This window comes from Periplaneta americana, chromosome 2 (genome assembly GCF_040183065.1).
Source record: "Periplaneta americana isolate PAMFEO1 chromosome 2, P.americana_PAMFEO1_priV1, whole genome shotgun sequence".
Classification (NCBI taxonomy): domain Eukaryota; kingdom Metazoa; phylum Arthropoda; class Insecta; order Blattodea; family Blattidae; genus Periplaneta; species Periplaneta americana.
In genome coordinates, this window is record NC_091118.1 from 161,758,203 (window position 1) to 161,772,851 (window position 14,649).

Below are 14,649 nucleotides of genomic sequence, written 5' to 3' on the forward strand. Positions count from 1 at the left end.
GATCTGGTTGGCACTACTTGTTATTGACCTGCACACATGAAACGCTCAGTTTCTGAATAGGGTTGACCACTTCCAAACCACAAATTTCATTTGCTACATCAACACCTCCATGCATGAGAGAACAGATCCACTGTCCATGCAGCGATCTTTGAAGCCATCTGTTGCATCTGTCTGTTGTTGTGATGGCATGTAAGTTTAAATGTTTACTTAATACATTATTAACATAATCCCATACGGTTCTTCTGATTAGTAGCCAGTGTTAATTTTTTTTACACTGCGTGTGAAGCAGGCTAATTGCAATAATTAGCGAACTGGACACTCGGAGGTAATTTTTCTTCAAAGCTTTGTTTCTCCAGCCAGGCTGAATCCTAGATAGAAACCTGAACTTGCTGCATTCAGTTGAATTCAGCCGTTAGCGATGATGTTATGATTCCCCCTCATTTTTCATAATCTGACTTGAATACGAGTCGCTCAATATTACCATAAAGTAGATATTTTTCTTTCGCTTCTGTATGTAGAATTCTCCTAGCTTACAGTGCAATAGAGAACATTATACAAACTTCTGATTCTGAAACACGGTTTATTCAAGAAAATTGAATTTATAAATCCCTTGGACAAAGTAATTAAGAAAGGGAAAGAATTATACACACTTATTCATGAAAATATCTATGTCTATTGTCCATTTCACTCGAGTATCTATTCTCCAAAGGAGTGCTAGAATCTGCTGAATGTCATGCAATATTATCGTTCCAGATTATCAATTTTACTTTATCGCTAGTGCTTGGCAAATGTTGCTTTCTACATAGACAATTTAAAAAGTCATGGCTGTCTCTACGTAAAATTAGTATTTTTGCAATGATGGAAGGTTTTTCAGTAGTATTTAAACATTAATTTAATTATGTTTATGTTTACGCATAAAGTCAATTATACTTATATAATCATCATCATCATCATCATCATCCTTCACGAATTAGGCCTCTGTAGACCTGTTTCCGCCCCATCTAGCAGTCTTCTTAAAGGTCTTCCTGGTCGACGATGTCCTCTAGGTTTATACTGCATCATAATTTTTGGGATTCTTGAATTTTCCATTCTTCTTACATGATCTAGCCAATTGAATTTGTATCTGCTGATTTTTTCTTCTACTGACTACTTCTAATTGTTCTAAAATTTCTTCATTCCTTTTTCGGTCTAAAAGAGTATATCCTGCTGTCCTCAAAAATTTCATTTCCGTTGCTTTGATTCTGTTCACGTCTTTTTTCTTTAATGACCAAATCTCGCTTCCGTATAAAAGGGTGGGTAAAGCTAGTGTATTATATATTTTTATTCTTGTAGGTTTTTGTACTAATTTAGCTTTTAATGCATTGTTTATTATTCCTAGAATTTGTGTAAATTTGGTAATTTTCTTGTTCACATCTTTTTCATTTTGATAAGATATTTCACAACCCAGATAATTGAAATTTTGCACTTGTTCGAGGTATTGGTTATTGTGTATTATCTTACTTCTGACTGGGTCTTGTCCTAAAAATGCCATTACTTTTGATTTTTGTGCTGAAATTTCCATCCCAAAATCTTTTAATATTTTATTTAATGTATACAATCCTCTTTGTAAATTATCCTCTGAATTGGAAATTATGACTTGATCATCGGCATAGAGTAAGGTATTTAATGTTAGAGCACTGGTTATTTTGATTACTGATGTGTAGATTTGGTTCCATTTTAAAATAATTTCATTTATATAAATATTAAATAAAGTTGGTGATAGTGGACAACCTTGTCGAACTCCATTATTAACTAATTTTCTTTCGGATATACGGTTATTTATTTTGACACTTATTTTGCTGTCTGTGTAGATTTCTATTATATTTTGCAATAGCAAATTTGGAATATTTTTTTCTTGTAATACGTCGAATAAAAGGTCTCTTCGGACTTTATCAAAAGCTTTCACAAAATCAATAAAAGCTATATGGGTTTCTAAATTAAATTCTCTTCTTTTTTCTAACAATAGTTTCATACTAAATAATGGATCTACACATGATCTTCCTTTTCTAAAGCCATTTTGACACTCCAGAAGGAAAGTTTCAGCATGTTTTTTTAATTTTTCATTTAAAATCCTACTAAATATCTTATAACATGTGTTGAGGATACTAATCCCTTTATAGTTTTCAACATTCTGTTTATCTCCTGTTTTATATATGGGAATAATTACACTATTTTTCCATTCTTCCGGTAAAGTGGCAGCCAGATATATTCTGTTTAGAAATCTTAGTAATCTTTCTTGAAATAGATCTCCTGCATATTTATACAAGTCTGAATTTAGGTTATCTTCTCCAGGTGAGTTACTATTTTTCGTCTTCTTTAATGCTTCTTGTAGTTCTTCTTTGGTAATGCATTGTTCATCTGGGTTTTTTTGTGTCCCAGAATTTTGAATCAAAAGTAGGATTGTTAAATAAGGTTTTCTAAAAGTCTAGGAATGTTTCTATTTTGGGGCAAGGGTTTATCTTGGCGGATTCCTTTATGTCTCTGTTCATGTATTTTAAAATTTTATATGTATTGGGTTTCATTTTATAAATGTCAGTTTCTAAAAAAGATATAAACTCTTTCCATGATTGCCTATGTCGTTTTCTAATTTCTCTGTTAGCTATCGCCCTTTCATGTTTATAATCTATTTCATCATTAACGGATTTTGTTTGAAGATATTTTCTATAAGCTATATTTTTATTTTTTATGATCTCCTTAATAAAAATCAATATTTTAATTGCTTATCTCTCTGTTTTTGTCTCTCAGCTTAGACAGTTGAGGAAGTCAACACTGAATGGCGCTGGTTGTGAATAAATATTTTCACTCTAGAGATATAGTAGGCCATGTTAACCAATGAAATAGAATACTACGTTCATAAATTAAATACCTTATATTTTAATAATAATAATAATAATAATAATAATAATAATAATAATAATAATAATAATAATACGATGAAAGAGTAATGGAACGGAGAAAAATTCTCTCCGGCACCGGGATTTGAACCCGGGTTTTCAGCTCTACGTGCTGATGCTTTTTCCACTAAGCCACACTGGATTCTCATCCCGTGTCGGATCGAATCGTCTCAGTTTAAGTTCCACCTCTTGAGTTCCCTCTAGTGGCCTCCCTCTGCACTACGCCATAAATGTCTATGAACGTAGGACAATGTCCACATATGTGAGGAGGTGCATTCGTATGAGTGACTGATTGGCCGGGATCCGACGGAATATATAAATAATAATATAAATAATAATAATGATAATGAGAATAATGATAATAATAATAATAATAATAATAATAATAATAATAATAATAAGCGTTATTTGCTTTTCATTACCTTAATTATTCATCTATTCGCGAAATATTCTTTAAAAAATACCACTCTAGGTTTTGATTTTCCCAGCATAAGTTTACTCACAATTAAAGTTTCTCCACAGTCTAGTATATACAGTCACGAAGCTTGAGTTGTGATGGTGCTAGGAACAATAGACTGTGCCGGTATTATTTCGCATTGTCTCTAATGAGGCGATATTAGCGATCCTAGTGGTTGGCAACTATCTATGGATGCATATTTACTACGTATTGAGCTTCGTGTCTGTATATACTAGACTGAGGTTTCTCGCAAATTGATATACAAAATCAAAACATAATTCATTACTATAAGAGCATTCCATGTTAAGAAAAAAGCACTGAGCATAATAGGGGCTATTCCATCAAATGACCAACGGCCACAGAAACGCCTACCTACCACAGAGCTTCTACAATGTACTAAGCAAGGCACATGAAACCAATGCTTTTTCCGTAACCTGGAATCCTCTACAATTATGTTTATAAAAGAAACAAAGTAGTACGAGATATACAAAAATGAAAAAGACTGTTGAACAGTTAATGGAACTGTTGTACAAATGGAATGAGGAAGGCGGAACCCAGAACATTACATAAAGCATGAAGCAATGCACGAAAGATGTTTACAACCTCAATGAAAGGACAGAACATCTTGGTTATTACGAATCGCAAGATACTGTTGATATTGAAAACCGATATAAAATTATATACAGTTCACCTTCGATGGTGCACCGAGAACAACGCATATGGCATTAAAAAGAACTACAGCTTCGGCCCGTCGCTCATATCCAATATCCAATGACAGGTACTATATCCCCGTCTATGTTTTTGGCGCTGTAGGCGTTGCTCTAGGTGCACCATTGGTAGCGAACTACACAGCATCGTATGATGATTAATGAAGCGATGGTGTAATGCCGGTAGGAGAAACGGGGGTATTCCGCGAAAATTTACCACCAAGCAGCGTCTTTGTTCACAGCAAATTCCATTTGGATTCGCTGGGATTCGAATCCAGATTACCAGCGCGGAAGGCCGACGCTAACACTGTTTGCTATAATTATCTGAATAATTTTTTCACAAGTGTCTTATCACAGTAGCAACAACGTAAGATCATATGAGCCACAACACTCATGATAATAAAGATACGACGTCGTAAAACTTTTAAGTTTTGTATAAATTTTAATATTTAAGAACCAGAGGACCTGGTTGGCGAGTTGGTATAGCGCTGGCCTTCTATGCCCAAGGTTGCGGGTTCGATTCCGGGCCAGGTCGATGGCATTTAAGTGTGCTTAAATGCGACAGGCTCATGTCAGTAGATTTACTGGCAGGTAAAAGAACTCCTGCGGGACAAAATTCCGGCACATTCGGCGACGCTGATATAACTTCTGCAGTTGCGAGCGTCGTTAAATAAAACATGACATTTTATTTAACAACCAAAACGAACCAAACAGAAGAGGTTCATAGAGGAATTACAGACAAAAATTACTTACCATCTTGGAAGACCCTCTCAACATTGAGGCCATAAGTAGCACATGTCTCATAGTATGAGCAACGCTTAAGGTCGGTGGCCAGTTTCCTTGCCCGTGAGTCGTCTATCACTCGAGGGTTGTTCTCACTAATGGCATCTGTGGAAGATAAATGTTTCGAATTAGTTACATTATGTTACACCTCTGTAAGTTTCATTAAATCACTACTGCATACAAGATAACTATGAAAATCAATTACAAAATATAAGATGTGAAACTTTTAAATTGAAGTAGAAAGGTTATGACACCATGAAATTTAATTTCAACGGTTCGTTACTAAATTAATATTATCTTGTCTGCATACATTCAAAATTGAAAAATATTTGTAAAGGCTGCTCACAACACACAATCCCTCGAAATTTGACATCTGACGTGCTTTTGTTCCGGTGTTAACAAACGCGGAACCCAACTTGCAGAGACCTTGATATGCCGAACACATTGACTAAGATCTGACGCACCCGTTCAGTTGAGATACGCATAAACTCGCTAATTTCCCGCACTTTCAGTCGACGGTCATTCGACACCATATCGCCGATTCTTTCACTTGTTGTTACTGAACGTCCACTGGGAGAGGTCGCCTACCATACTCTCTCGACCATATTTAAATAGTGCCGCCCATTTTTTAGCAATCGAAAACGCTGGAGCGAATTGCCCCAGTGTAGCATCCATGTCTGCTTTGATTTATGTTGGACTCATTCTCTTTTTTTTTTTACGAAATATTTAATGACAGCATGAAACTCTATATTTTCCATTTTTGCCAATTTGTTTGGCGCACGAACTTCAAAATTAAACTACACAAAATGTAGTCGACAGAAAATTATGATTCTTCGTGCTTCAACTAATGTAAAATGGCCCCCAACATTGCTGACATGTTTTGAATGCCATCTATGTGTCTGGCCATGAACTTTTGAAACACACCTCTTAATTCTATTACTCTAATTCCTGTACAGGTATATGTTACACGCATCGATGGAGATTTTCTCAAAACTCCTGTCACTTTTTTAAATTTTATAACGTTCTATATTAGCACGATGTCCCTGCCATAATACAAGATCGCAGTATTCCTCTGTAGTAGATCGAACTCTGTATGCAATATTTACTAAAACGATAAAGAAAATGGCTTTTCCTTCTGATAATTTTACAGTGGTTTTTGAGTCACTGTCGCTTAGTAATTCTCATTCATCAATCTTTTACGCAAAATTTCTGAAATGTAACCAAAGCCTACTTTTGTACACTTAAAATTGATCAGTTATTTAAGCAAGAACTAAAAAAAAAGTAAACATAACGTACTGTATATTGCGCACTTTCAGCTGATCAGTTCATTAAACAATACTTCTAGAAAGTAAGTACACACACTTGCTGCGCATTACAACGAACGAGTTCATTACACAATTTTTCTGAAAAGTAAACATAATTGAAGGGTCAGAGTCATAGTGGGCCAAGCGCCATTTATTAAAAACGGAGAAAGCAAGGGTTAAAGTTAAGTGAATACCACAGTTTAATAAAGACTGATATATCATTTAGTTTTAATGTGTATATTTCATATTACTTGCTATATGTTTCCATTGAATTATGGTAATAACTTCATTTTAACCCTTGCTTTCTACGGTTTTAGTAAATGGCGCTTGGCCTACTATGATTCTGAACCCTTCAATTTAGGTACTGTTGAGTAGTTACAACTGAAAAAAGTTAAAAACTTAAACTGAAAATTGATAACTTACTGCGTACAATTAAGCTGGCTACTCTTCATGTAACTTTCCCTGAAAAGTAACTCAACGTTACTGTTATAACTGTCATTACTTGATCAATATTTCTGCTGTAGTTTTACTAGTACGTAACTGAGGTATGTTTATCTTTCGTTAAATGTAATAGAATAGCATACTGTTTCTTAATGAAAAAGAAAAAGATACTGTAAAAAAACTATGTAGGCCTACAAAACAATCTTCATCATCACAAATTCTGGATTCAGATGTAAACATTAATATAATACAACCGTGTCGTCACAAATTTTGAGTTCAAGTGTATAGACTTTAAACTTTCTAGTAGCAAGCGAAAGCTCCGAGACTAACTTAATAACATTATAGCACAGCGTTGCACAAGCAGAACTTGCAGAAGACTGTTCAAGAGCAGTTCTGTCCAACACAAAGACCCAAGTCTGCAGAAGGAAAGCGCCTACCTCTTGTTCACTTTCCCCCTCTGTAGTCTTCACAACTTCAAGAGGAGGTAATTAGAAAACAAGCATACAACACTCTGGTTGAGGAACAGAGAAATTAACATTTCTAATGAGCTTCTCGAAGGGGATGCTGGCACAAGAGAAATTCAATTTTCTTTATTAGCAGGGGTGCTGTCAAGACGACATTCAAATGCTGTACATTTTCTTTGAATTAAAATTACAGATAAACAAGACCGCAGCACCATTTAAACCAGAAGCTTCTACGTGTTGCTATATTATATAATTTTGTATTCATTTACTGAACACCTTTGTTGGATTAACGCAGTAGTGGACAGATTTTATTGAAATACTCCTGTTTGTCTTATCATTGTTCTATCACTTTTCTATTATGAATAAAATTCCTCATCATCGATGCAGAGAAAACTGGACTCTACTAAATCTCATCATCTTCCAACGACACAAACTATGGAAATGATGCGGTGAACGTTCCGTGAAGCAATCATACAACTCATAAAATCTGCGCCTTCGGATACGGCAAAATTATGAAATCCCACGCGAATGTTTCTCAGCCAATGAATGAGCTCAATGACGCTAGGGCTAGACTAACCAATGAGAATCGAATTACACTGATGGTTAAAAAAGCATGCTGCTCAGAATTAATAAATGATAGTTTTCTTCCTCCTAAGTTCATTTGTTTTATTTGTATTGTCTCTGTTCGATGTATCAGCAATCAAACGATTATGTCAAACTCGCAGTCTCAACATGCAACAATTTATACTAATAATAAATCTGTACCCAAAATTTTTCTGGCAATTTTCGATTTTCCAAAAATAATTGGTTTTAACATGTATAATTAACCTCCTGAAACCGAAAATCGCTTTTTTGAAATTTTTGTTTGTATGTATGTCTGTCTGTCTGTCTGTCTGTCTGTTACCTTTTCACACGTTAATGGCTGAACCGATTTATATGAAAATTGGAATATAAATTAAGTTTGCTGTAACTTAGATTTTAGGCTATACAGCATTCAAAATATTTTATTTAAAAGGGGAGTTATAAGGGGGCTTGAATTAAATAAATCGAAATATCTCCCTTATTATTAATTTTCATGAAAAATGTTACATAACAAAAGTTTATTTAAAAATAATAATTTTGCGATAAGTTTTATTCTATACAAAATTTTGATAGAACTGATATTTAATGAGATAAATGAGTTTTAAAATTGCAATAACAACGTCATCTAAGGTACTGTACTGAAATAAAAACAAATGACTTCGTCTATAAGGGGCCTTGGACAACAACAATCGAAAGCTATTAAACCTAGCCTACAGAGAATGTTTCTATGTTTGTATGAAGTAATATCGGAAGCTAATTAATTGTTTAATTATTATTTCGTCATTGGAAAGTGTAGTTTCTCTAGATGGACAGAATTCTACAATGCTATTACAGTAACTTCTGAAACATATAGCAAGAAATATAAAGTATACATATTAAAACTAAATGATATGTCAATCTTCATTAAACTATGGTTGCATGTAATAACAATTAAACATGTTAAAGGAAATGTCATTGCACCAAATGATTGCTCTCTGGACCAAAAAGACCGCATTTTAATTATTTAAATACAATTTAAATTAAGTAACATAATAAACGATTTATCCTTCTATCAAACACGAATGTTCCGTGGATCAAATGTCCTATTTTAATTATGTAATTACTTTATATTTATTTCTAACGGGTGCAGCGGTGCGCACGGGTACGGCTAGTAATGAAATAAAATAGTTGCACAATTAATTATTATAAGTAAAATTGGTTTACAATTAAATTAAACACGTTCAAAATTATAGATAAGAATATTAAATAGTTCAAAATAAAGTGTTTTTTTTTAACCTCAAATTTTCAGTTGCTTTTGTTCCAAGGAACCTTTTTATTCCTATCATCTCTGCTTTGATTCCATTGTTTTTTCTGGATCTTATTATAACCTCGAATGTTTAGTTGTTCAGAATTACAGTTGTTCACATTGGGATTCTCGAATACGATTCATTAGAAAAGTTATCCTTCGCTTTTTAAACTCATGTTTGTTGTCATGATAATTATTTCTTGACCTCCTTAGATCTCGAAATAATTATCATGACAACAAACATTCATTAACCTCAATTAAATTACCGGACAACTATCATCATTTGTATTATAGAAGATAGTGTGGTGGTGGTGGTGAGGACAGTGGTGGTGGAAGTGATGAGGGCAGTGGTGGTGGAAGTGATGAGGGTAGTGGTGGTGAAAGTGATGAGGACAGTGGTGGTGGAAGTGTGTGGACAGTGGTGGTGAAAGTGATGAGAACAGTGGTGGTGGAAGTGATGAGGACAATGGTGGAAGTGATGTGGACAGTAGTGCTGAAAATGATGAGGACAGTGCTAGTGATGTGGAGTGGTGGTGGAAGTGGTAAGGATAGTGGTGGTGGAAATGGTAAGAACAATCGTGATAGAAGTGATAAGGACAGTGGTGGTGGAAATGATGTGGACAGTGGTAGTGGAAGTGATGTGGACAGTGGTGGTGGAAGTGATGTGGACAGTGGTGGTGAAAGTGGTAAGGACAGTGGTAGTGGAAGTGGTAAGAACAGTGGTGGTGGAAGTGATGAGAACAGTGGTGGTAGAAGTGATAAGGGCAGTGGTGATGGAAGTGATGTGGACAGTGGTGGTGGAAATGGTAAAGTCAGTGATGGTGGAAGTAGTAAGAACAGTGGTGGTGGAAGTGATGAGGACAATGATGAGGACAGTGGTGGTGGAAGTGATAAGGACAGTGGTGGTGGAAGTGATAACGATAATGGTGGTAGCAGTATGAAAGACACTGCATCATCGTGTGTTTAGTCAAGAATTGTGGCAGCCTCGATTCTAGATTGAAATCATTAGGATTCATATTTCTGACAGTGAGGTAATGTTGAAGGGCAGAATGTATAAGAAAATTTTCATGCTCTAGATGAGCAACATACTTTAAAAAAGTTACTGTTAAAAGTTTAAAAATATAAAAATCTTCCGTTCTCTGATAATATGCTTAGCATTCAAGAGGAATAAGTTACGTCAGAGTTTTGTTCTCAACATCGGACAGCAGTCACTCTGACAAGAAGCACATGAAAAGTTTCGTAAGAAGTATTTGTCTCCCATTTTATAATACCTACGCAGCTAAGCGATATTTGTGCTTTCGCAATGTTCTGAATGTTACAATAAAATTATTACAGGATCCTTATTATTCTCAAAATTATTACTCCGCTTTTATTTTCGGCAAGGTTATTAACTGTACACATATATAAATTGTCTGCAACATTTCTACATTTCACTACTCAAATATATTTTCTACAATTAATGAAGCAAATTATTTAACTCCACATTTTGTTTTTTTAACAGCGCATTCACCCAACATCGGAAATACCACATAATTGTATATTTTATCGCTATAAATTTCTTAGAATCCGTAACGAATCAAAATCTTTGGTTTCTAAGGTGAGGAACTGTTATCTGAAAAACCTATGAAGCTACTGCAATATCACAATCCCTTAAAACATTACAGTCGAGACTGTAGGAAAATTTCTAATATATTTCCTGCATAAGGATAGTAGTTAAGATTGAAGACCTTCGCTTATAAGGACACTTCCATATATGGACACTATGGACACTAGAAATGAGTTCCCAGAGTCTATGTACTTACTACAAAGTAAATATCAACTTGTAAATATTTTCAACATGTATAACTGTCACAAATTTACACTTCACTTCTATGGTTGCTAGAAATGGAAAACAACTTCGCAAACATAACACGTGAATCATTGTAAGTAGCTGCTATGGAAGGTGCAGAGACCCCTCACAAAGCGAATGAAAGCTTCAACATCAGTTCACTATGAATATGACTGGAGTACATTGTTGTTTAGTTCAATCCTGGCAAGTCCATTGGAATTTCTCGTTAGTAAAGACGATGCGGCGTTGCTTCTGCAGGAGTAATGCCCTTTCACCAGCCATCAATTTGCAATCAAGCTATATAGGATGCATGGTAACTCTGCACCAAAATGAAACAGGTAATCGATAAGCTTTCCTCTAACATTCACCGTTTTAGAGGAAACTATGTTTCTATGAAGCATTTGGCAACATCACGGCTGCTGCAATAACTCTAAGCAAGCGCGGCCTGAACTCCTTAACCTTCCCCTTCCCCTCTGCTGTCGGGAATACGCAACGTGTGCTGTGTTGCAATTTATTTCAATCATTTTCGCAATTATTCAATTTAAATTCATAGCTAAACGGTTTAATTTGCAAAAAAAAAAATTCAAGACATTAACTGTTCAGATTATTTTTACCTACCTGCTTGTATAGCAATCAGCCATTTCTCTCGGACCATTACCGCAATAGAGCGCTGTAAACAGTGAGCAAAGACTATGTTTTTCCTACTTAACGGTGCTTCATCGAAGGAAAAATTTAATAAAAGTTTTGTTATATTTAACATCTAGAATCACCTCTTAAATTTTGGTGCAGATGTTACCATCCACTCTGTATGCTAACAAAGTAAATTAAATGCAGCTCCTACATTAAAAGTATTAATAAAATAACCCTACAGTTACTCAATGTATGGCACTTATTAGATAATACTTGAGTTATAACCTTTGTTGACCTAAAAATTTCTCATCTCTGATGTAGAGCACAATGGAAAACTAGTGCGACAAATACCTTTTTTAGGAGATGTTACGACTAACGTACAGCCAGTAACTGTAGAACTGTAGAAATTACTACAGTTAATGCTGGTGTCTTCGTCATCAGGTATGGTACAACGATATTATTTTGGTTTTCCTTGCCATCATATTTCCTCCTCTGTTTCTTTGTCGTCTCGTTATCGTGACTATCATTTAAAAGGAACGCCAAATAAAGAAAGTACGCCTTTTTTAATATTCATAATAAATGTACTGATTTCATATTCATCAAATTCAAGGGGGACATAAATAGGCCTAAAGTTGACTCGCTTATGAAGAACTACTCTTCATGAACTTATCTACTGGCTTAATTATCAACAGCCAGTCTCCACAAACTTATCTGTTGGGTCAATTACTAAAGTCAGTGTCTATGAACATATCTGTTACCCAACAGCCAGTTTACATGAACCCATCTTTGAGTAAATTACCAAAATCCAGAATTTATGAACCTGAAGTCCCCAAGAACCTACCTGCAGACTCCGGTATTAAGAGCTATTCTTCCAAGAATCAATCTGTTGAGTCCGTTACCAAGAGCTAGTCTCCCAGGAACCTATCTGCAGGGTCCATTACCAAGAGTCAGTATCTCAGGAATCCATCCACAGGGTCTGCACCAGGAACTCTCAGTCTCTCAGGAACCTACCTTTAGGGTACCGGTACGTTACTAAGAGCTAATCTCTCAGGAACCTACCTTTAGAGTACGTTACTAAGAGCTAATCTCTCAGGAACCTATCGATCCATTACAAAAGAGTTAGTCTCCCAGGAACTTGTATGTAAGGTCTGTTACCCAGACCTAGTCTCCTAGAAACCTATCTGTAAGGTCCGTTACCAAGATCTAGTCTCTCAGAAACCTACCTTTAGAGTACATTACTAAGAGCTAATCTCTCAGGAATCTATCTGTAGCGTCCATTACAAAAGAGCTAGTCTCTCAGGAATCTATCTGTAGCGTCCATTACAAAATAGCTAGTCTCTCAGGAATCTATCTGTAGAGTCCATTACAAAAGAGATAGTCACCCAGGAATCTATCTGTAGAATCTGCGAGTTGCGTTCATTATCAAGAGACATTCCCAGAACTTATCTGTTCGAGCCATTAAACATAGCTATTTGCCATGCCCTGTATGTTGTCTTGGTAATGGATTAAAAGAATTGCTTCCTCCTTTCTTGTCTCTTTTCATGATGGAATCCACTGGTAGCTCCGAGACTACGTTATATGGTAGAAAAGTTTTCCGGGCTATGAGGCCGTGGTCTGTTGGTTGTGAGACCAAACGTTTCGTTCACTGCTGCGGTGAACATCTTCAGTGGTGTCTATTGCTGGTGCGGCTGGCAATAGACACCACTGAAGATGTTCACCGCAGCAGTGAACGAAACGTTTGGTCTCACAACCAACAGACCACGGCCTCATAGTCCGGAAAACTTTTCTACTATTGACGCCGGCCGTGAAAGCCTACACTCCAATATAACTACGTTATATGTTTTTGTATCTTCGACATGATGCAGAAAAAGAGCCTTCGGATAATGTCTATAAATTAATTTAATTTCATATATCGTATTACTTTTTTTGCAATAAAATATTTTATAATATAAAAACTGCAATACAAAACCTTAATGCATTAGCATTAACATCAACCACAACATTTTGTATTCTCTATATTCTTTCAGCTCTGCTCAGACATAAATCCACTACGATGTCTCGAACAATACATTATAGTACTGATTGGCAAGTCTAGGGAATGTGATGGAGGTAGTGGTGAATCACTGGCGAAGGCATGGCAGAGAAAAGTCTATCTCTACAGCAACTTTATCCGCCACAAATTTCGATTGGATTCTCCAAGTTTGAACCATTACATACGACGAGGGAAGTAATACTACTAGCTGTTTGGTAGCAAAACAAAAGAATTAAGTACTTTAGACACATCGTAACAGGCAGAAGTTTAATCAGCAACTAAGAAACGTAGCTTTAACGTTTTCTGGAAGCTACGACTTGGGTTCTAATCCCACTTAGTCCGTTACCGATATGGTGTCTATTTTACAGCCTATTAGGTCTTCCGGCGACCTGCAGATCTCATTACAAGAGTCCCGTTTCTAATGTAACGTCAAAAGTCTAAACTCTAAAAGATAGACTAATGGTGAAATTCTAATAGAGAAATTAAAAGTTCTTAATACACACCAGAACTTTCTAAATATACACTTCAGAGAACTCGATTTTAGAAGACGTAACTCAACGTCATATTATTAGCATACGGAAAACAACTTTTTATGCAAACAATACACTAATAGCATTGGTAGACTAAAGTGTAGGCCTACAACATGCTATAAATACATATTTCGTTTGTGCACCTGATTAAGTCTCATTGAGCCTTTCTTGCTAATTATCTTGTCTCTTGGCAGTAACAGTTCCAGTTATGAAGCACATATATTGTGCTCTATATATATAATCGCAAATAAACTAAAAAAAAAATCCTTTACATTTTAATAAGTTACCATATGGATACAAATTTTAAAGTGTGCAACTTCTTCTTGAAAGAGCTTACATTCAATATCATGAGGACATACAACACATCTTCAAAGAAAGAAAGGAAAAATAAATAAATAAATATGTAATATAAATACAGACGAAACAAACTTAAAGCCCATACAAACTTCAATAATAATAATAATAATAATAATAATAATAATAATAATAATAATAATAATAATAATAATAATAATTTATTGAAGTTTGTATGGGCTCCACAAAGCACCGAAAATAGAGGACGGCCAAGGGACACTTGGAGAAAAACTGTCCATGAAGAGGAGAAGTAGCTTGGGAGATTATGGAAAGAAGTAAAAGGAATTGCGGTAAATAAAGTGTCCTCTGAAAAGCTCTT

General features: G+C 35.3%; 2 protein-coding genes across 5 annotated transcripts in view; both read right to left on the bottom strand.

Annotated features, from left to right (window-relative positions):
- CenG1A (Centaurin gamma 1A) overlaps nt 1-14,649 on the bottom strand; it is a 357,224-nt gene that overhangs the window by 41,679 nt on the left and 300,896 nt on the right. For all 4 annotated transcript variants that reach the window (XM_069818727.1, XM_069818726.1, XM_069818729.1 and 1 more), the window contains one exon: nt 4,851-4,985. In XM_069818727.1, the coding sequence (XP_069674828.1) occupies nt 4,851-4,985 (135 nt within the window). The remainder of the gene's footprint in view (nt 1-4,850; nt 4,986-14,649) is intronic.
- Nucleotides 9,245-11,439, bottom strand: LOC138695363 (uncharacterized). Its single transcript, XM_069819782.1, has 2 exons — nt 11,403-11,439; nt 9,245-9,903 (listed from the first exon to the last, which is right to left on the bottom strand). Exons 1-2 carry the CDS (start codon nt 11,437-11,439, stop codon nt 9,245-9,247), a joined length of 696 nt encoding a protein of 231 aa, XP_069675883.1.